The sequence below is a fragment of the Malania oleifera genome, chromosome 3 (assembly GCF_029873635.1).
Source record: "Malania oleifera isolate guangnan ecotype guangnan chromosome 3, ASM2987363v1, whole genome shotgun sequence".
Lineage (NCBI taxonomy): Eukaryota > Viridiplantae > Streptophyta > Magnoliopsida > Santalales > Ximeniaceae > Malania > Malania oleifera.
In genome coordinates, this window is record NC_080419.1 from 101766710 (window position 1) to 101789944 (window position 23235).

At 35.4% G+C, this 23235-nt stretch overlaps 1 protein-coding gene across 2 annotated transcripts; it reads left to right on the forward strand.

The window, feature by feature from the left end:
- Positions 1–13109: 13109 nt before the first annotated feature.
- On the forward strand, positions 13110–17183 carry LOC131151573 (U-box domain-containing protein 13-like). 2 transcript variants are annotated; one of them, XR_009135721.1, is made up of 3 exons: positions 13110–14216; positions 14964–15959; positions 16917–17183. XR_009135721.1 is itself a non-coding variant. In XM_058102814.1 (2 exons), exons 1-2 carry the CDS (start codon positions 13642–13644, stop codon positions 15901–15903), a joined length of 1515 nt encoding a protein of 504 aa, XP_057958797.1. In that variant the 5' UTR covers positions 13110–13641; the 3' UTR covers positions 15904–17183. The 2 variants fall into 2 exon arrangements, 1 of the variants encoding a protein (XP_057958797.1); XM_058102814.1 differs by having other exon boundaries at positions 14964–17183.
- The last annotated feature ends 6052 nt before the right edge of the window (positions 17184–23235 follow it).

The window sequence follows — 23235 nt, forward strand, 5'->3', positions numbered from 1 at the left end:
GTATGTATACTAGAACTGTGTTTGTGAAAATACCGGTATTGTGAAATGTATATATGTTTTCTGTTGAAATAACACTTATATATCTACACACTGATATAACCTCCCTTACTAAAAGGTGTCTCGCCCCTATCATACAAATATTTTTCAGGTCCTTCGAGTAACCGACACTAGCCTCCTACGTTTTAGGAGCGTGGTGGTTGGTTAGCTGTATAGAAGTACTTGTGTAAGTATTGATCCTTGGTTAGCAGGGTTGTCATTTTGGGTTATGTAGATACCCGGGGTATGTGTGTATTTTGGGGAACTAGATCCTGTTTTGTATAGACTCTGGTACGATTTTATAAATGTATTAGGTTGAATTTTTCGCTGTATATATACTACGTATGCGATGATGGATAGGGTATACGTGAACCCTGCAAGGTCGGACCCTTATATTGTGTAGTATTATGGATGTTGTATGATATAGGGATAAGTTAGGTTACTAAATCACACCCTGAGGCCATTTCCGGGTTCGGGGGGTGACAACTACTGCTGGTTTACTTTAACTTAGGAAGAAATTTTTTAATACCCAATTCACCCCCTCTTGGGAATACACCAATTTCAACAGCCTCAACCTATGTCCCACTTAGCCCTCTTATTATCCTAAAAGCATTATAGGGAAATGTCATCTTAAACAATTTTTTTCTAATGTTATTTTCAATTGAGCCAATCCTCAACCCCTCTCGTATCTAAATATTCTCTAATTATTTTGTATTACCACTCATTTTTATTATATCCTTCATAAACTAAGAGCACAAATCATTTTCAATTCATAAATAAAGAATTAAACAATCATTTTAAAAGATGAAGCAAATAAAAAGACAAAAAAAAAAAAAAGATTGCATACACAAATAATTGATACTCATTGAGAAGATAGCTATAAATCGAAGTGACCATTTTATCTACTAAGAAAAATCATTAAAATAAAATTTTTAATGAATGCATTTGTAAGAATGAAACTTATCATAAGAGAACTACAATGAAAAATGACTTCGATTTTAAGAGTGGTTTTGTTGTGCCGGGCACCCCACTTATGCCAAACACCAATACTATAATTATTGCTATTGAATATATAAGAAAATTAAAGCAATGCAGAAACTAATAATAAAACAAAAAAAAAAAGAACAATACAAGAAATTTACAAGGTTCGGTATAGAATTACCTACGTCCTCGGGCACCGATGATCAATCCACTACTTCTTGACAAAGTACAACTTTGAGGTGTGTTTTACAAATGAAGAATTAAGCTCTTTATATACCTTCAACCTCAAGTCTAAAAAACACTTCTCTCCAATGTGGGACAAATAATATAAAAAATTCAAAACAACCTTTTATACTAAGGTGGAAGTATTCTACCAATGTGGGACAAAAAAAAAAACAACAAATCTCCACCTTGATGATAAATTCAATAAATTTTTCAGTCACCAACATTTTTTGGAGTTCCACATCATCGGTGCCTTCCAAAAATACTCAGATTTTCAGGATATTGATCAAGTCCAAACAATGTTTGAACTTGATTTTTGTCACAATCTTTGTCAACATATCTGCGGGATTTTCAATTGTAGCAATCTTCTGAAGAAGTATCTTGCCTCCATCAATAATATCCCGTATAAAATGAAATCGAACGTCGATGTGCTTTGTTCGTGCATGGTAGACTTGGTTCTTTGTCAAGTGAATAGCACTCTGGCTATCACAGAATACAACCATGTGCTTCTGAACAACTCCCAAATTTTCAAGTAAACCCTGCAACCAAATAACTTCCATAACAGCCTCTGAAGCTGTCATGTACTCTGCTTCTATTGTAGACAAAGCAATGGTAGACTGTAAGGTAGACCTCCAACTCACTGGACCATTAGCAAATGTAAAAATATATCCAGTAGTTGATCGACGTTTATCCAAATCACCTGCAAAATCTGAATCCACATATCCAACAACACGTTGATCAATAGTATTATTTTTCTCAAATACTATACCAATATCAATCGTATTCATAATATATCTCAAAATCCATTTCACAGATTGCCAATGTCCTTTACCCGGATCATGCATATACCTGCTTACCATACTAACAGCTTGTGAAATATCAGGTCTAGTACGAACCATTGCATACATCAGACTACCAACAACACTTGCATAAGGAACTTGTGACATATACTTACGTTCCTCATCTGATTTAGGAGATAAAGCAGCACTAAGTTTGAAATGAGGAGCAAGAGGAGTGCTTACTGGTTTTGATTGCTCAGACATGCCAAAACTTTGTACTACCTTCTTCAAATACTGTTTCTGAGACAAACTAACTCTTCCTCTCATTCTGTCTCTGCGAATCTCCATGCTAAGTATCCTCTTTGCTTCACCAAGATCTTTCATCTCAAACTCTTGATTTAACTGACTTTTCAACTTGTTGATTTCTTCCCTATTCTTTGAAGCTATCAACATATCATCAACATACAAGAGTAAATATATAAAAGATCCATTTTGTAGTATGCGAAAATAAACACAATGATCATGTTTATTTTTTATATACTTCTGACCCATCATAAACTGATGAAATCGTTTGTACCACTGTCTTGGAGACTGTTTTAAACCATACAACGATTTACCTAGTTTACATACCCAATTTTCTTTTCCAGCAACCTTAAATCCATTTGGCTAAGTCATATAGATTTCCTCTTCCAAATCACCATGTAAAAATGCAGTTTTTACATCGAGTTGAACTAGTTCAAGATCAAATTGTGCTACCAAAGCCAACAAAATTCAAATGGAAGAATGTTTAATAACTGGAGAAAATACCTCATTATAATCAATGCCTTCCTTCTGTGCGTAGCCCTTAGCTACCAATCTAGCTTTGAAGCGAACATTATTTACATCTGGAAATCCTTCTTTCTTTACATAAACCCATTTACAACCAATTGCTTTCTTATCCTTGGGTAGTTGGGCTATCTCCCAAGTCTGATTTTGATGAAGAGACTGCATTTCTTCATCCATTGCTTTTTTCCACTTTTCTGATTCAGAGTTCCTCATTGCTTCTTTGAAAGTGTAAGGAACATTATCATCCACAACTGGAAGTGCATAGGCCACCATATCAGTATACCGAGCAGGTTTTCGAATTTCTCGTCTTAGCCTTTGAGAAACAATTGATTCTTGTTGCTGTGAAGATTCTCGAATTGAAATCTCCTCTTCTTGTACACTATTCCCCACCGTAACTGGAGAGTTACCTTGTGTAGTCTCATTTCTCACTGGGTTTCCCAAAATTGTCTCAACCTCCACCTGTTGTTGAGTACCACTGGTCTTCTCTTTAACTCGTGACTCCTTGCGTATTGTTTTCTTCATCATCGCAAGTTCATCAAAAGTTACATCTCTACTTAAAATCATTTTTTTTTGTCTCTAGACACCAAAGACAATATCCTTTGACTCCTGCACTTATCCCCAAGAATATTGCTTTCTTGGCTCTTGGATCCAACTTAGATTCTTTAACATGATAATAAGCCATAGTACCAAATACATGTAAAGAATCATAATCAGTAGCAGGCTTTCCAGACCATACCTCATAAGGTGTTTTTCCTCCTATTGGAGATGATGGTAGACGATTGATGAGATGACACACATATCTAACAACCTCAGCCCAAAACCTTTTGTCTAACCCAGCATTAGACAACATATATTGAACTTTCTCCAGCAAAGTCTGATTCATGCGCTCTACCACCCCATTCTGCTGTGGTGTATTTCGAACTGTGAAATGTCGAGCAATACCTTCATCCTGACATACCTTCATAAATGGGTCACTCGTGTATTCACCACCATTATCTGATCTGAGCCGTTTAACCTTTTTGCTAGTTTGAGTTTCAACTAATTTTTTCCACTTAAGGAAAATATCACACACTTCATTTTTATGCTTCATAGAAATACACCCAAACTCTTCTAGAAAAATCATCAACAAAAGTAACAAAATAATGCATACCACCTAACGAAGCCGTTTTTGTGGGCCCCCATACATCTATATGGATGTAGTCTAAAATACCTTCAGTTTGGTGGATTGTTGTGCCAAATTTCACTCTAGTTTGTTTTTCCATAATGCAATGCTCACAAAATTCAAATTTGCACACCTTTGCACCCTTTAACAAACCTCGCTTAGCCAATTGTTGCAAAGATTTTTCTTCTGCATGTGCTAATTGCATATGCCATAACTTGGTTGTATTTGAACCTGCATCTTTCTCAGAAACAACAGCTGCTGAGCCAATAACTGTACTACCTTGTAAATAATACAAGTTATTTTTCCTTATTCCTTTCATTACCACCAGCGCACCTGATTTAATCTTTAAGGTTCCATCTTTCAAAGTGATAGTGAACCCTTTAGATTCTAAGGCATCCAATGAAATCAGATTCTTCTTTAGGCTTGGAACATACCTAACATCAGTCAAGGTCTTAATAGTTCTATCTTGACATTCAACTGTATTGATCCTATTCCAGTTGTTTTACAAGTATTATCATTTCCCATAAAAACAACCCCACCATCTAATTCTTCAAAATTAGAAAACTATTCCCTATTGGGACACATGTGATGGGAACAACCAGAATCCAAAATCCACTCACCAAGATAATGTGATGAAGATGTTCCAACAAGAGAAAAATCTAACTCACTTCCATCATCATTGGCTATTTTGGCATTAGAATGTGCTTTTCCCTTATTCTTCTACTGTAATTTAGGGCAATCTTTCTTCCAATGCCCTCTCTCACGACAAAAGGCGCATTCATCTTTAGTAAGTCTCCAACGAGATTTACTCCTCCCATGAGATTTACTCTTCCTTCCAGGCATACGACTCTGAGAACGTCCCCTTATTGTTAGTGCTTCTGCTGTTTCCTTATGGACCCTCTGATCCTTCTTTCTACATTCAGTACTAATCAATGCAGTACAAACAGCATCATAAGTAACTTTATCTTTCCCATACAATAAAGTGGTGGTCAAATGTTCATACTTATTAGGCAGAGAATTCAGTAACAATATGGCTTTATCCTCATCTTTCACCTTTTCATCCAAATTTAACAAATCGGCCAAAATTTTATTGAAAGCATTTATGTGGTCATTAATCAAAATACCTAGTTGATACTAGAAGCGAAACAATTTCTTTTTCAAATAGAGCCGATTTTCCAGACTCTTGGTCATAAATGTATCTTCCAATGTCTTCCACAATTTATTTGCAGATGTCTCCCTCATAACACAACATTTCGAATTTTTGGCAAGACACAGACGAATCGTACCACATGCCTGACGATTGATCTTTTCCCAATCTCTGTCACCCATATCTACCGGTTTATCATCCAAAGCAATATCTAGTTCTTGTTAATACAAGATGTCCATCACCTCACATTGCCACATACCAAAATTATTGGTACCATCAAATTTCTCCACCTCAAACCGAGCATTAGCTATCGTCTTTGATGAGGATGTCAAAGCTGAAGGGGTTGGAGTTCGTGTGGACAGAGTTTCTTCTACTGCTGCACTAGTTTCTGCCATCTTCTATATATTCAATAGCAACCAACAAAGCAAAAGGCCTAAGATGAATAGTACGTACCAACTATGTCTACTCTGTTTTATCCTATGAAATTCCACTTTGACCAGGCCGACCTCTTGGGAGCGACTGAGTCGCAATGGTCTCTGAGCATTTCACTTAGACAAGGTTTTTCTTAGGCATCAAATGTGGAATCAAGGATCCTAATAGAGGAACACCTCCGTATCAACACTATTCAACCTAGCTCTAATACCAATTGTTGTGCCGGGCACCCCACTTGTGTCAAACACCAATACTATAACTATTGCTATTGAATATATAAGAAAATTAAAGCAATGCAGAAACTAATAATAAAACAATAAAAAGAACAAGACAAGAAATTTATGAGGTTCAGTATAGAATTACCTACATCCTCGGGCGCCGATAATCAATCCACTACTTCTTGACAAAGTACAACTTTGAGGTGTGTTTTACAAATGAAGAGTTGAGCTCTTTATATAGCTTCAACCTCAAGTCTAAAAAACACTTCTCTCCAATGTGGGACAAATAATATAAAAATTCAAAACAACCTTTTATACTAAAGTGGAAGAATTCTACCAATGTGGGACAAAAAAAACAACAGGTTTAACAATGACAGAAAAGGAAATCATGCAAGAAATGAATTTTATAGTACATGGTGAAAGAATTGGTGAATAAATGAAGGAACAAATGAATGGACATTCAAGTGATAAAATAATTTAAAAAAGATGGGGTATCGTTTGTAATTTATGGAAAAAGCAGAAGACTTATCCTTTGTCAAGATTTGAACTATTAGGGGAAATTTTTTTAAATTATCTGAAATAGAAGGATGAACTTTGCACAACTTCAAGAATGATTTTCCATCATTCTTATAGTTTTTTTTCCGATAGTGGCCTATTATATTAGGATACCTTGTATAATCTCTCCTTTGTGGAATATGATAGTAGGATAATATTTGTGGAAGTTGTAAAAATTCATAAAAAGGGGAAGAAAAGCGAGAGGTGATCAAATACATATTAGAACAAGAAAGAAGGAGACAGAAGGAAACATATCAAGAAACGAGAAAATTATAAGAGAGAGAGAGAGAGAGAGAGAGAGAGAGAGAGAGAGAGAGAGAGAGAGAGAGAGAGAGAGAATGATGCTAGGTTGCTAGCACTAGGCTTGTGTGTTGAAAAATGATTGAAAAGTCATTGCAAAGATAAACCAAGACATATTTATCCCCCTTGTTCTCCAAGTCAAAGTTGAGTAATAAGAAATTCCCCAATACAAGCAGCTAAATGAGGCAAACTACTAAAGCATCCCTCCATCAAATAATCCTAACTAAAATGGAATTACTTGATTTTTATCTTTTTATTGCAATTGATTTGATTTTTTCCTTCTTTCTCATGTAAGCTTTATTTTACATATCCCTAAGTCAATACCATACCTAGGTGACCTAAGTAATACATTTGAGGCAAGAGATGCATTGCTCGCCTTAGTCTTCATTCAATTCATGACCTTTCTTTTTGTGAACTGAGGCAATTCTTTATAAGTGAGTAAAGCTTAAGTTGATGAGCTTAAGTGAGGATAATTGAAGGTTGTAATTTGCCCAATCCTCTTGCCTTCTTTGTGTTCTTGCTCACTGATTTGGGCGATGCTTATCTAAGCGAATGAAGTTCAAGTGAATGAGACTAACTTTTATTTTCCTTGTCCAATGTGTTTTTTTGGAAATTTTTCCTAGATAATTGCATTCTATGGGAAAATGCACAAAGATTGCACAAATATAGTTCAACAATCATGGGCCACGAGGTTCTCTTGCATAATTTCTTATGATGTTATACCTCCAGATGGATGGGTATTCCTTAAAGACACCTGGTCACAAGGTTACACCGAAGGAAATCTCATATGCAACTTGTAGACACTATTTTGTCTAAATAATAAAAGGCACTTGGATCCATTTTGTCCAAATAATTAAAGTAGATGACATGCCCTATGAACCAATGGCACATGTCCCTAGCCTTAGATTAATGCTTCCCACATAAGGTTGCTCAACTTCTTAGTCAAATTGTAAGTAATTCTAGAACCTTGGGATGAATGCCTTGGCCTCTAAGGTAAATCCTAATGCTAGTACACTTATTTAGTTTCTATATAAATAGCAGCTTAGGGTGCCTAGGAAAGGAAGCAATGGTGCTATGGCAAGGAGTGCAAGATTTGAGAAAGTGCTCTATCAAGAATTTGTTGTACAATACTCAATTTTTGCTTATCACATAATCTTAAGTGTTATTTTTTTTAAAAGAAAAAAAAACTTATAGATCTATATTGAGTTTTCTTATATTACTAATCACACTTTGTCTTATTAAGATGCATGTCTGTATAGTGTTAAATACTCATCTTCATCATGTTTTCAAATTATTATGGGTTTGAGATTTGATTTCCCTTTCAAGTGATGTCAGAATAGGTGGAAGTGCTCGTTCCATCCCCTGTTGGAATTCACCATTAAATTCCTTTTTGGATTATTTATATTTTTATGTTTTCATGGATCAAAAAAACTAATAGAATAATCATAAAATTCCCACAAATAAACAATGGATAAAATCATTTTTTTTTTCAAAAAATCTAAAAAATACATGACATCTTTGAAAAAATTCTTTCATTATGTCTTTGAATATTGGCTTCCAATAATAGTTTTTTGGATTTAATTTGTCACAAACCATAGCATCATAAGTGTCTCCATAGGATACCCAAAGGAAACTTTTTTAAAAATTTGAAAATAAATTACTTTCATATGGTGAGTATTTGCATAATATACTTTAATAACAAATAAATATTCACTATAGATAAGATGTTGTATTGGCAATGATCACTAATGTGGTATGAGGTATCTTACTTTACGAAACCCGCTAACGATTACTTGGAAAAAAAATTAAAGAGGCATTTGAAAAATAAAGGTACCAAAATAAGTATCTTAATTCTATATTTGGAGAGAATTTAATTTTTAATTTGTATTGAATTTGAATAAGATATAATATAAAATTATATTGAAATTTATTCAAGTCCACTTAAATCCAAATTCAAGATCCGAAATTCATGCTTCCAAACACATCATAAGTATATTTTTGTTGCAAGATTATAATAATTACAACGTACTTGACTCGTAATTATATTCTATTTATAAATATGGTGATAGAATCTAAGGATCAAACAATAGTGCTCCCCTAAAAATTTTCAGATGGGAAAAAGTTTTATGTAGGAAAAAGTTATAAGCATTTTAATATTGATGAAAGGAGATAAAATTAAGTTAGTAACATGATTTGTAGAACATACTCCAACATTTGGTCAAATAATTTGGGACATTATTGGCAAACATTAAGAACTTACCAATTGAACCCACCACATGTCACATGTGTGATGATGGGTTGTACATGTCTGCAAATTCTAATGAGTCATGCCCTAACTTAGCTAACCTGCATGGTCACTCCCAAAAAAGCAAAAAAGGTTCAGCCCAAATTTTGGGGAAGAAAGAGATTTTCAATATTTTCACATTCCAATGTTCCCTTTTATCTGTTCAAATATTTTTAATGAAAATGGGTTCTAACAGTCACCAAGTTAACTTAGTTAATTAGCCCTCTATTTAAAGTTAATCTTGCTACCGATTTAATCCTTGAATTTTGATTTATAGCAAAGATAAAATTATTTAAGCAATTAAAAAGTTAACACGTGGGAATGCACATGCTTATCATTTTTCTTTGAATGAGGTTTTAAAGTTGAAATAAATTGAGCCTCCCATAAATCGATGGATAAATACAAATCTCGTGTCAGCTCAATTATTTAATGGGCTATAAATGAGTACCAATGTTGTCCATGGGTACCCATTAAGCAATTTTTACGATTTTTTTAACCTATTTTCCTTACTGATATTTCAATATATGTAAGAAAAATTTTAGAACTTAACACATTGATCTTTTATTAAAATATTTTCAAATCTAAGTATTTGAAAAAAAAATCATGGTTAGTAAAATACAATTTACCTAGGATATATGTTATTAAAAAAAAAAGGTTCCTAAGCCAAATTCACGCCAAAACGAAGAAGAAATCAATATGATTTCTAAGAAGAAAAAAAATGGCCAAAATTTCTCTCCAAACAGTTCAAAATTTCGACATAGTATCCAACCACTCAATGTGACTATTTTTAACAAGTTCGGGTTAGTCACTGATTCTCTTTCCTATGTCGTTATGTCGTTGGCGTTCGTATCAAATAAGTATTTCTAAAGTTTTGTTCACGAGCAATTAATTTATTTTCTTACTTTAGTTTTGTAGTCAATGATTCCTTGCATAAATCTAATTAAATCTTAAATTTGTTTTATCAAAATATTAATGGATTTGGTTGTGTTTGAGACTAAATCGATTGGGTGTTCATCCTCCGGTGTTATTCAATGCAAGTGTTGAACTAGGTTGAAAATTGGTCAAAGTCTGCTCACTAGTTTATGCAAGAGTGTGTTGCCATTGGCAATGCCTTCTACACTATTGGCATAGTCAATAATCGTCGATCGAGAGCATATGGTTCTATCTAAAATGTATTTTTGTCTTTTCTATAATTAGCCTATTCTATGTATATTTTTGTGTGATTAATTTCTTTACATGTGTATTTCACAAATTCACAAAAGGGAGTTCAGTACAATCTAATTTTGTAAAGCTTAGGCAACGAAGTGAATGCACCCTGAATCCCTTTCAAAAGTTAAACAACTGAGAAAATTAGAAAGAAGAAAGAAAGGAAGAAAAAAATAATGAAACAAGAAGAATAAGTTTGTCGAGTATCATAAGCACTATTGTGAGTGTGAGGAGTATGATGAGTAACCGTTTCATTAATTTATCATTCAGCAAACTAAACAGATGGTCGAGAAAATGTTTTGTTGAGCTGATAAATCAAAGTCTAACGTGGTTGGCATTGTGAGTAGGTTAGTCATGTTAAGTTTAGACCTCTAAAGATTTTTTTTTTTTATTGAAACGGTATCTTGTAACAAAAATTACAAGTCAACATACAATAACCCACTTTAATTTGATGTGTTGTTAACAAAATCAACATGTTATTCCTAAAAAAAATATAATTTCATAAAAAACCTTGTTATGCCTATATTTCTCACATCTTAGAGCAAATTATTATTGGATTTAAAGTTTAAAATATGCTCACAACATATCTTCAACATTAGTAACTAAAAAACAATCGGACATACTGAATTATAGAAAGGAAAATCAAATATATACTAAATCAATGCACAAAATTTTAATTTCACCATCACTAATATTTTATTTATCGTAATTTTTTAATAATATTAGAACAAATTTTTATTTTTAATATTATTTGCCACAGACAAAAATATAATGAACTAAATGGAAAATGAATTCACTAAAATTTTATTATCCAAACATACCCTTAAATGGATGGATCCAACAGGCACATTTATGAGGCAAATTTAGGGCATCTACCCACCCTCCAACATGGGATCATTATTGTTAAGGAAATTAAATAGGTTATTAATTTTCATCCAACAAACCAAAAAAAAATCTCCTATAATTGATTTATATTTTTATAATCGGTTGATTAATCAATTCTATTTTTGTAGACTTTAGATTTGGAATTGTATTGGATTTGGATAAAATGTAATATAAAACTGTATTAAAATTTTTATAAATCTACTTAAATTCAAATTTAGGACCTGAAATTCAAACTTCCAAACGTTGCATCGAATTTTTTTTTACATTAACAATATTTGGATTTGAAGGAGCATACTAAAATTAGATAAGTATGAATTTATCATGTAATCCTTCTACTTATAGATAGTTACATGGAAATATTTTAAAACTTTATTTTATTTTTTATCAATTAAATTGGAAGCCACAAGGTCACAAGCTTTGTAGAGCAAGAAATGAATTAAAAATTTGTTAATGGATGGCAAAAGATTCAAGATAAAATATATTTTATTAATTATATATATAATTAAATCCGAACTTGGACCTATTCAAACAAAACCAAATATAGAATAAATATGACAGGTCTTAAGGTCTTTTTTTCTCAATAAATCACTAGTATAATACCCCACACCAGCCAACTCAAACTTGAGGCTCAGCATACTTCGGGTTAGGACATCATATTGCGATATTGTACAAGTGTATTTTTAAAAGTCTTTATATATTTTGTATGTATATTACTATAATCTAAAAATGAAACGCTTAAATAGTTAAATTGTTGTACTCTGTTCATCCTTTCTCTCTCTCTCTCTCTCTCTCTCGATTTTTAGAGTGGGTGTACACAATCTCAAGTCAAATTTCACAAAACAGATAAATAGATCCAATTTCCTAAACTAGGTCATTAATTCATAATCATTACATTCCAACCATAAATTGCATAATTAATTACATCCTGATTATAATTCGATCACACATTAAGATTATTAATAGTTTACTTTCTATGCAAGTTAAGTTGAAAAAACATGTACTAAAAATGTGTTAAAATTAGAGAGAAAAATTTGAATATATATATATATAACTGAATTAAGGCTAGTTTATTTGATAAGAAGGATCTATTCATTATTGCGTAACTCATAATTAGCCAAATTCATTTAATCTTTGAAATAGTGAGTAGGATTTTTAGATGATTACAATGATCAAATCTAATAAATTTCTTTAATATACACACGCACCTATGTATAATAATTTAATAAATTAAATTAATCATTCCTAAAATGCTAATTAAACTTAAATTTCACAATCGACCTCAATTTTTATAGAAGTATTTAAGTTTGATGACATCCGATTAAGGATCCTTTCATATTAGATGGGATATGCATTTAATTTAAAGATATAAATTATATAATTAACATTTGATAAATATTAATGCTTCATACCTTTAATACTTCATACCTAACTAATAATTAAATTGCATTGATTTTTGAATTGAATCTTTATAATTGTGGCACAAATAATATGCTATAAAGTTATTTTATGAAGTAAATACTTTATAAACTATGTAACATGACATTATTGGTCACATATATTTTTTTACGGATAATTTTTTTAAAATATTAAAATATTATGTCATATTTTTTGCATTGTTCACATGAAAAATAATAGGTAAGTTGAAATTTTCAAAACTAATTTATTTATCAATGTGCAAATTAATTTTTTTGGAAAAAATTATGTTCATGTGAATAAAATTTATTTCTAAATTAATCTTATGCTGAGAAACAAAATGGAAAAGATTATCCTTTTCTTATTTTGCCAAATTTCATGAGGGATGAGTGTGTTGCTCATATATATATATATATATATATATATATATATATATTAAATGGAGAATGAATTAATGCGCCTAAGAGTTGAGATGGGAATTGGATACGGCGCGGTACTTCCGTAATTTCGGAAAATGCAAAAGCCCAAATATGGAATTACAAATGGTCCACTGCAAGTCGGCTTTGGTTTTGAGGGATTCCAACCATCCGTCTTGATTGGAGTAAGAAGGGCATGCGCCCCCTTCGCACTACCCAACTTCGCAACTGTACTTGTACTCGGTACACCATACGAATCGGACGGCCCATAGGAGTTGCATCACCGGCATGGTTGACCCCACCCGATTACGGTGCGTAGACCCACCCGGGTACGCAGATATAGATGCGCAGCGCACGGGAGCAACGTGTGAGCGATGCACTGGAGAAGACGTGGTACGCACCCCCCTATGCATGCAGTGAAAGGGCTGCCTTGTCCTTCCTTCCATGGCGTCTTTAGGAAGGTTTTCTCTCTCTTCTCTCTCCTCTCTCTCTCTCCCTCTCTCTCTCTCTCTCTCTTCGGCCTTTAGTTTCTCTCTCTAGGTCGCTGCAAATATAAAGAACCAGAGAATTGTGACTCGCGAAGGTTGAAGCCTCTCTCTCTCTCTAAAGGATTTCCCTCTCGAGAAGTTTCCTCTGTAGGATCAGTACTCTTGCTGCTGGTGTGAAATGGAAATGTAAAATGGAGTTTCTGTGCCTGGGTTTCTTCGTATTAGATCTTTTTCCTGATTTCTGTGCAATGTAGATAATTGTTGCCGTGTTCGCCGGAGAACTGTAAAGAGAATGGCAAAGTGTGACCGAAACGACGTCGGATCTCTCGTTCTCAACCGCGCTAGCTCTGGTGCCTCCGGCACCGGCAGCGGGAACTTCAAGATATGGACGTCGTTTTCCGGCGCATCATTCCGCCGGAAGCTCTTCGACGCTATGCGTTGTGGCGGCTCCCTACGCCAACATCTCGAGGCCACTGCCGGGAACGCTCCTGCAGAAGTGGCGGCTCCGGAATCCGCCGGCGGCCGATTAAGACGTACGAAGTCCGGCCGTGGTTACCGATCTGAGAAGCTATCGGACCTCCTGAACTCTCCGGAGTCGAACGAGACGGATTTCGAAACGAAGAGGAAGATTGAGGCCTTGGAGGAGTTGAAGGTAGTGGCGAAGATGTTCCAATGCCAGGATTTGGGGAAACAGAAAGAGGGAGCAATGCGCGTTAGGAGGCTTGCGAAGGAAGATAGTGAAGCCAGAACCACCCTGGCTATGCTCGGAGCGATCCCGCCGCTCGTCGGAATGCTCGATTCCGAAGATCTAGAGCTTTTGATTGAGTCTCTCTATGCTCTTCTCAATCTCGGGATCGGCAACGACGTGTATGTTGCTTTGTCCATTAATCCCTTCTTTTTTTGTTGTTTTGCCTCCGGTTACTCTTCGGTTATGATGCTTTCCCGCATTTTATCTCTGTGCAAGTAATTTTTCTTTCATTTGCGTCTTTGCTTCTCAGTTTTTTCTTCAAATTTTTTCTTGGATTTATAATTTGCTTTTCTGGATACTTAAGCTTTATAATGTATGGCACCAAAAAATTTATTTATGTATTTATTTATTTTTCATTTCTTGCTCCAATAAAATTTTAAGGACCCTCTTTTTTTTCTTCCGTGTTATTGTTCGTCTTTGATTGTAAATTTTATCAAAGACGATTTTTTTCTCGTTTTCAATTTATTTATTTATTTATTTACAGAATCTTCAATCTTTTAATTTGTATAATCCCTACATTATAATTTTTTTTTTTTTTGTAAATCATCAGTCAATAATTGTATTAAATCACTTTCTATTCTTTTATACTTTTTCATATGCCTCCTCCATCTGTGTTCCTCTAAGTAACTATCTGTGTTCAAGTCATTTTCTGTATTTTTCTTAATTTGTTCTTATGTGTCTTTTCTCCCCATGTGTTCTTGTTCTTTTTTTTTTTCCCCATAAGTTGCTTTCTTCAAACTGTTCATCATATTTGCAGTGTATGGAAATTGAATGGTATAATTTCAAAGGGTCATGCATAACTTTTTTCAATTTTTCAACGCTAATATATTATCCTTACCTTGCCTACAATGTCAACCCTTTTGCAGAAACAAAGCTGCCATTGTCAAAGCAGGGGCTGTTCACAATATGCTAAAGCTAATTGAATCGCCAAATAGATCTCCGGATTCTGCCGTGGCGGAAGCGATAGTAGCTAATTTCCTTGGTTTGAGTGCGCTCGACGCAAACAAGCCAATCATTGGTTCTTCCGGGGCAATATCCTTCTTGGTTAAAATTCTACTAAATCTGGACAATAGAAGTAGCCCACAAGAAAAGCAGGACTCATTACGAGCACTTTACAATCTTTCGATCTGTCATTTGAACATTTTGCAGATTTTAGAGACAGAGTTGATCCCTTTTTTGCTTGACACACTGGGAAACATGGAAGTGAGTGAAAGAATCCTCTCGATTCTTAGCAATGTCGTGTCTACCCCAGAAGGTAGAAAAGGAGTCAGCACTGTGGCAGATGCGTTTCCAATTTTGGTTGATGTTTTGAATTGGACAGACTCGCCGGCATGTCAAGAAAAGGCGGCCTACATTTTAATGGTGATGGCACACAAAGCTTATGGAGATAGGCAAGCAATGGTGGAGGCTGGAATAGTATCAGCATTGCTTGAGTTGACCCTGCTTGGTAGCACTTTGGCTCAGAAGAGGGCATCGAGGATATTGGATTGTTTGAGAGTGGATAAGGGGAAGCGGATCTCGGATCCATATGGTGGAGGTTTGTGTTTGGGAACGGCAGTGTCTGCCCCAATATGCGGATCTTCATCATCTTCTACTGGCATGTGTCAGGGTTCTAATGACTGTTTGGAGGAGGATGAAGATATGATGAGTGAGGAAAGGAAAGCAGTGAAGCAGTTAGTCCAGCAGAGTTTGCAGAGCAACATGAGGAGAATTGTGAAGAGAGCCAATTTGCCACAGGATTTTGTTCCCTCCGAGCATTTCAAGTCCCTCACAATAAGTTCGACTTCAAAGAGTTTGCCATTCTGAGAATTTTGGAGCACTAGCCTCAGGCTTGGAGATTGCACAGAAAATAAACTTCAGAAGTTAGTCTTCTTATCATAATCTGGAGTTTTCTTGTTCTCTGTGATTTGTTTCTAGATCAGAATTAGTGTTGTTTTGTTCAATATTACAGTATTACATGATCAGAATCCCAGAAACTGTTCATTTTAGATAATCAATTTTGCATTGTTTTCGTTTCTGTAAGATTGAATTCAACTGCCTTTAGCGAGATACAATGCAGCACATAAGAACAGCAATGCCTTGTTCTAGCTATGGAATGAGACTGTTGGAACAGTAAAGTTAATGTAATTTAGCAACACCCATGTTTAATTCCAATGTTTGAATAGTAGTATTAAAAAATTGTCATGGTTTGTGGAACAATTTGACTATTATGCCTTGCATCTCCCCTAGTCCTAACTAAAACTCAATTCTCTCTACCAAATATGAACGAGGCTAAGTCACTGTTCTGGTCGGGACCATGACCTGCCCATGTTTCAATATGTACTAGTCCCAAACTCTACCAAGTGTGAAAAAAATCAACCGTTTTCTAGAAATTGTAGACAGCTAGTGATCATTGCTTGAAGAAAATATGGAGGTCATGGGAGGATCCCTTCAGCCAAGGAGTCACTTTACTCCATGACCATGAGTACCCTTACTCTGCCACTCTGCCCCCACTAATAATTTTATATTTCTAGCATTGATTAATGTAGGAAGGTGTGGGTCATTTTCTTGTGCATAGAAATGGGGACTGCTCGCTGCTGTTTTCCATCTGGAATCTTTTCTTTTGTTGGTTTTCACATCTGGGGTACTTGTATCTGGGAATTTTGGATTTACACGGTTGAATTTGAAATATGTAAGCACATGCCATGGGAACATGGGGTGTTAACTTTGCTCTCTCGAATTGATTTATTTATTGGGTTTTAACTAATGCGTTAATTACCCAATGTTTTTATTAATGGTTTGACCTTGTTTACTGAATTGTTTACATTTAACTATTGCAGACGAGGTCCATGAGGGTGGAGCAGTCAAGGATTTATTTGGGTAGAAGGGACAAGGAGAGCTGTTCACAATAAATATTCATGTTGGATTTCCTCCACATTTGGTGATTTTGTGTATTGTAGTAATATGTTAAATTGTGGGGTGCAGTCAGTTTTTAACTTTTTTAAATGTGTTGTTCTCCCTTGTACCCGATCTTGACCCCTTCATCTGTTTCTAATGTAAATATCCAATGGTAATTATATTATATATGAGACTTTTTTGTCATCTTCTGTTTGGGTGTTTGTAAATTTTGTACTGTGAAGTTGTGCTATTAAAAGAGTCCACTCTGCTTTAATATTATGATTGCACGAAAACTAAGAGGTGAATAAAGTCAGGGACCTATTTTAAATATCATTAAATGAGTGTTTGCAATTCAATATAAGGTGGTTGAAAAAGAAGAGTTGACGAAGGTTTATATAAATTGATTAAGACTTATAAGAGGTATGTTTAGTTAATTTCTTTTTAGTATTGGGATAGGTTATTTTCTTCTTTTATTTGGTTTGATGCATGGAGTGTTTTTTATTTGGTTATTATGTAAGTCCTAAGTATTCTTTTATTTTTATGGTATTCTTATGTCACAAGTGTTGGGCTTTTGTCAACCCTAGTTGAGTTAAATTTGAATGATGATCCGACTTTTCTTTAATGAGAAATTTCTATCCTAAGGTTTAGTTCATGGAACGAAGGATTGGACTGTAAACTGTACTTGTGGGGGTCCAGGAGCAACGTTCATGAGAAAATTTTTTGGGCTCGTTTTGTAACTCATTCGGAACCCTGCGCGTACGTAGCATATAAAATGATTATTTTTTGGATGATTATGGTAAGCGGTCACACTTTACAAGAGAGCAAAAGAGAGAACATTATATCGCCGAACTCTCTGTATTTTTCTTCCTGATAATAGTGAAATCCTTACAACTTTGTGGATGTAGGTAAAATTATCAAATCACGTAAATACTGTCTTGTACGTGCGATTGATTTTTCTTTGGCGTGTATTTTTTCTCTATTTTATCTCTTACAAGTTTCGAAAATTTATTGTTAATTTCCAATAATAAGTGAGAGTTATTAATAAAATTAAGAAAGGAGGTGTTGTCCTTTTTTACCAAAAAAAAAAAAAAATCCAATAATGAAGAGAATTTGGCTTGGTAACCATATATTTTTCTATATGGAAATGATATATTTCTCTAATAGTTTTTAAAGAAAAGAAATTATACTAGTTGCTTGATGTATCAACTCTTGTACTAGTTCACTAATTACAACTGAAGTTTGAAGGCTAATTGCGCCACCTACCCTTTGAAAATCAAAACTATAAGTGCAAGGATAATTGTATTCCAATTAAAATTTCCTCAATTAGTCAATTTTTGGGGATCTTGCCCATTGGGCTTGTAGGTTTATAGGATGATTCTTGGCCAAAGCTTACCTTGCTCTTGATTTTCAAGGCAAAACATTGATTCCACAAAACAAATGTGGTGGTAATTCCTTTTTTCTCAAGTCTAACCTTTGTTTGGGGTTTGACACTCACATTATTATATTGTTGTACATATCTGTTTATACTATATTTGAGATGAATCATTACAAGCGAAGAGAATTCTTTGAAAATCTCTCTAGAATGTGAAAAGTGGACTTACCTATTGTCGTAAGTGTAACTAACGTCAATGTTTGGTTAAGAATTGCTAAGAGGGCCGCTGGAGCTTTGATCATGCTTCTGTGATGATATCTAACAGTTTTCAAACAACGAATCTACAAGGAAGCCTCCGGAGTTGAAGAAAGATCTTACCTTTCGGTGAAACAGGCGAAGCAGAACGAACTGAGAATCAGATGCTTGGCTAGCAAACAGGCGTTGAAGAAAGATCTTACCTTTCAGTGAAACAGGTGAAAGCCTCCATCGCCGGACCCGAACGACGAATCTGTGCGAGGAAGCCTCTGGCATTGTGCGGCGGTCGTCTATGAGCCTCTATTGCCAGACTCGACACTGAAAGCATTTTGTGCTTGGTTCGAGTCTACACATCTGTGCGAGGCGCCTCCGTTGCCGGACCCAACTGAGAGAGGAACGACGATTCCTTGTGAGCAAAGCTATTGTGCGAGATTGTGACTTAAGAAAGACGAGCTACGACTTTCCTCCAAGACGCAGTGGCAGCATTGCTCATCGGGGAGCAGCGGCGTTTTTGCCTCCGGCGTTGGCAGCGATCGGCTCCGGCTTTGCTGCGAGGAGGGTTGGGGAAAAGACGAAGTGGTGACGGCGAATCTACGTGAGCGACAAACGGTGACGGCAGACATAGGTCTACGGGACTGCAGGTTTGGTTTTTTATTTTTTATCTTTTATTTTTTATTTATTATTTTTATTTGCTTTTTGGTGGTCAATATGGAAAATAGGTAATTTTTTAGACATGACTGAGCCATCTTCGGTAGCTGTTACCGGAGGGTTGAGGGGAGGTGTCGATGCTAGTATACAGGAGACAAGGAGTGGTTCGGGGGATGTTAAGGTCGAAAAGGGGGAAGGTTTCGCTGGGAAAAAATCGTTTGCGGAAGCCTTGAAGAGGCCAATTCCATCTTCAAAATTCAAAATCCCATTGAGGAAACTGAAACTAATTAATGGGGAATTAGGTTTTTTTTTCTCGGATGTGGAGATAGAAAAGGCTGCGGAGGATCTGAAGTTTGCATTGGTACTTAAATTTCTTTCTGCAAGGCCATCTATCGATGTCCTTCGGAGGCATATTATCCAATCCTGGGGCCTCTCTAAAGTTCTCATGATAAATTTTATGGATAACTACCATATTCTGTTGCATTTGGTAAACGAAAATGACTACATTCATGCATGGGCACGAAAAGGAAGATGGGTGGCAGGGTGCCAATTTCGACTTTTTAGCTGGTCCGTAAATTTTGATGTCAACAAGGAGCCATTAATCGCACCTCAGTATATTTTCTTACTAGGTCTGCCTTTACATTTATATAGAATGGATTGTTTACAGAGTTTGACCACTAGATTTGGTAGATTCTTGGGAACAGATAATGCCACGTTATATAGAATACGAGCCACAGGTGCGAAATTATGTGTTGAAATGGATTTGCAGAAGGATCCTGTGGAGGGTTTTCCGTTGGTGGTAGGACAAAAATAGAATTGGCAAAGGGTAATATATGAGAAGAGGGGTTTCTATTGTAACAAATGTTGTAGGCAAGGTCACACTGAAGTAGTATGCCGGTTTGGAGTTAAGCCTAAGGATAAAAGGAATGTAGGTATAAGGAAGGAGGTAGATGAGATGATTTGGAAAGAAGTGGGTAGAAAAGAGAATATGATAGTTGAAGAGGAAAGTCCTATTTTAAAGAGTCGGGAACAACGGGTGGAGGAGAAGAAGGATGGAAACGTGAATGGTCCGTCGAAGGTGATTGAGAAAAATAAAGAAATTGTGCATGAGGTTAATAATGTAGGTACTAAAAAAGGGGAGGAAGTTAATTTGGTAGAGAAGAATAGTGGAGAGAAAGCCGATTGTTGTAAAGACCAGAAGTCAAGGGTGGTAGGGATGCAGGTAGAACTGGGAGAGTGTTCTAGATCTGTTTAGGAAATTGGAGTTGTTTATGAAGGGGGGGGGGGGAAGTTGAAAATGATAAGGATGGAGAGTTGATTTTAGTGGAGGAGGTGGATGAGAGAGAGGGGGAAGTGGAGGGTGGAGTGTGGAGGGATAATTATGAGGTGTTATCTAAAGGAGATTTGCAGGTTTGCATTGATACTCAAAAAGAATATTATTCTGATCCAGGTAATGTGACAATGGGTGAATCGAAAGGAAGAAATAAAGATGATGGACAAGTGAGAAAGTCTAAGAGGTCTAAAGCAGTACCTCAAAAGTTGAACCTATGATTGTCAAAATTATGTTTTGGAATATAAGAGGGTTGGGCACGTCAAAGAGAAGATTGAAACAAATTGTGAAGGATCAAAAAGTTTCAATTTTGGTAGTCTTGGAACCTTTTCAAGATATATAAAAGATACGAAGGTGGGCGATGTATTTGCAATTTACTAACTTTTGCTCTAATGTAGAAGAATGTGGGAAGATTTGGTTGTTCTGGAAAGATGATGTTCAAGTGGATTAGGTGGGTACCTTAAATCAATGTGTGACAGTTTTGTTAATAGAGGATAGACGCTTCCTGCTTCTTATTTTTGTATATGCTAAATGTTATCATATTAAGAGAAAAGATTTATGGGAACAACTTCAGGGGATTTCGAGTGTTGATGTGGCTTGGGTTGTTATGAGAGATTTTAATGTAATTCGGTCAGATGAAGAAATTGTGGGAGGTAGACGTCGCTTGTGTTCGTCTATGGCTGAATTCAATGGTTGTATTAATAGTTGTGGGTTATTGGATCTCAAATTCGAAGGAAGTCAATTTTCATGGTGTAACATCCAACAAGGTTTGAGAAGAAGTTGGGCGAAACTGGACAGGGTGCTGATTAATAATGTTTTTTCTATAAAATATGGTGAAACTAAGACTTCTTTGTTGAAAAGAAATACTTCAGATCATTCTCCTATCTTATTACAGCTGTGTGCGAGTATGAAGAGGTATGGGCCAGCGCCTTTTAGGTTTCAAAACATGTGGATGTCACTTGGGGATTTTTTGGAAATGGTTGAATCATCTTGGAGAGAACACATTGTGGTAGATTCAGGATTGTGTAAATTGGCGGGTAAATTAAAAGGGCTAAAACAAAGGCTTAGGGCGTGGAATAAACAAACTTTCGGTCGTGTTGGTAGTTTTATTCGAGAGTTGGAGGAAAGGGTGGAAAAATATGAGAATTTACTGCAGACAGAATACTCGAAATCAGTTGAAGAAAAGTTTATTGTTTCTAAGGCTGAATTGGAGGTTCGGTATAGAAGGGAAGAGGCTAGATTGGCGCAACAAGCAAAGATAAAATGGTTGATAGATGGGGATTAGAATTCAAAGTTTTTCCATACTGTGATTACGCAAAAAAGGTGAAATTCTTGTGTAAATTCAATGACGATTCCTGATGGTTCAGTATTGGAAAATATGCAGATGGTCCATGATGAGGTTGTGAAGTATTTTGAGCAATTCGTGGGGCAAAATAGTTCAGTACAAAGGTCAAACCTAGAAGATATCATCCATTCAGTAGTTTCTGAGGAGTCTATAGGTCAGCTAAGGGAAGAATCGACTGAGGAGGAGGTTTATGAAGCTGTTTCGTCTATTTCTGTGAATAGTAGCCGGGGCCGGATGAGTTTGGGTCTTCTTTTTATATTACCTATTGGAAGATTATTAAAAATGATGTGATGGATGCGGTAAGAGAATTCTTCAGAGGTGATATGTTGCCTCGGTATTTTTGTTCCTCTCACATAGTGCTTATTCTTAAGGTAAAGGATCCTCAGTCTTTTGATAAATTTTGGCCGATAAGTCTTTGTAACGTAATCTATAAAATTTTCTCCAAAATCCTTGTTGGTAAGCTTTCATCAGTGATGGGTGATTTAATATCTTTAGAACAAGGTGCTTTTGTGAAAGGGAGGAGTATTTTTGAAAATATAGCGCTTACTCAAGAGATGACAAAATTATTACATAGGTGGGTAAGAGGAGGTAATATAATGCTAAAGCTTGATATGAGCAAAGCATATGATCGAGTGGAGTGGCAGGTGGTAGATCAGATTTTTCAAGCTCTTGGTTTTTTAGATTGGTTTTGTAAGTTGATTCAGAATTGTATTTCCACTCCATGGTTTTCTATCATGATGCATGACACTTATAGAGGTTTCTTCAAGTCAAAAAGGGGCTTGAGGCAAGGGGATCCGTTGTCGCCGTATATTTTCATCATCATGGAAGAAATTCTTTCTAAATTAATTCAAAAAAAGTTGTCTGAGAAGCGGATTTTACCATTTGCACACCCGTGTGGTGCACCTATTATATCACATTTAATGTACGCAGATGATGTTGTTATTTTTGCTAATGCTGGAAAAAAATCTGTTAGTCAGTTAATGGAGGTGATTAAGGAGTATGAAAACTGGACTGGCCAAAGGGTGAATAAAGATAAATCAGCTATTTTTTTCTCAAACAAGTTGGGTGTTCAGAGGAAAGAAGAAATTGTTCAAAAGACTGGTTTTATTGAGGGTAAATTTCCTTTTATGTATTTGGGTGTGCCAATAGTGGATGGTAAATTGAAAGGCTGTCATTTTGACCCTTTAATCCAAAAAATCAGTAAGAGAGTTGAGGGTTGAAAAAGTATACTGTTGTCTCAAGGAGGTCGTCTTGTTTTGTTAAGACATGTGCTTTCAAGTATGTCATTGCATCTGTTAGATGTTCTAAATG

Excerpts from the sequence above, each read along its gene's own strand:
- LOC131151573 (XM_058102814.1), top strand. The coding sequence starts at position 13,642 with ATGGCAAAGTGTGACCGAAACGACGTCGGATCTCTCGTTCTCAACCGC. Across the intron at positions 14,217-14,963 it reads CTCGGGATCGGCAACGACGT|AAACAAAGCTGCCATTGTCA; the intron begins GTATGTTGCTTT and ends ACCCTTTTGCAG.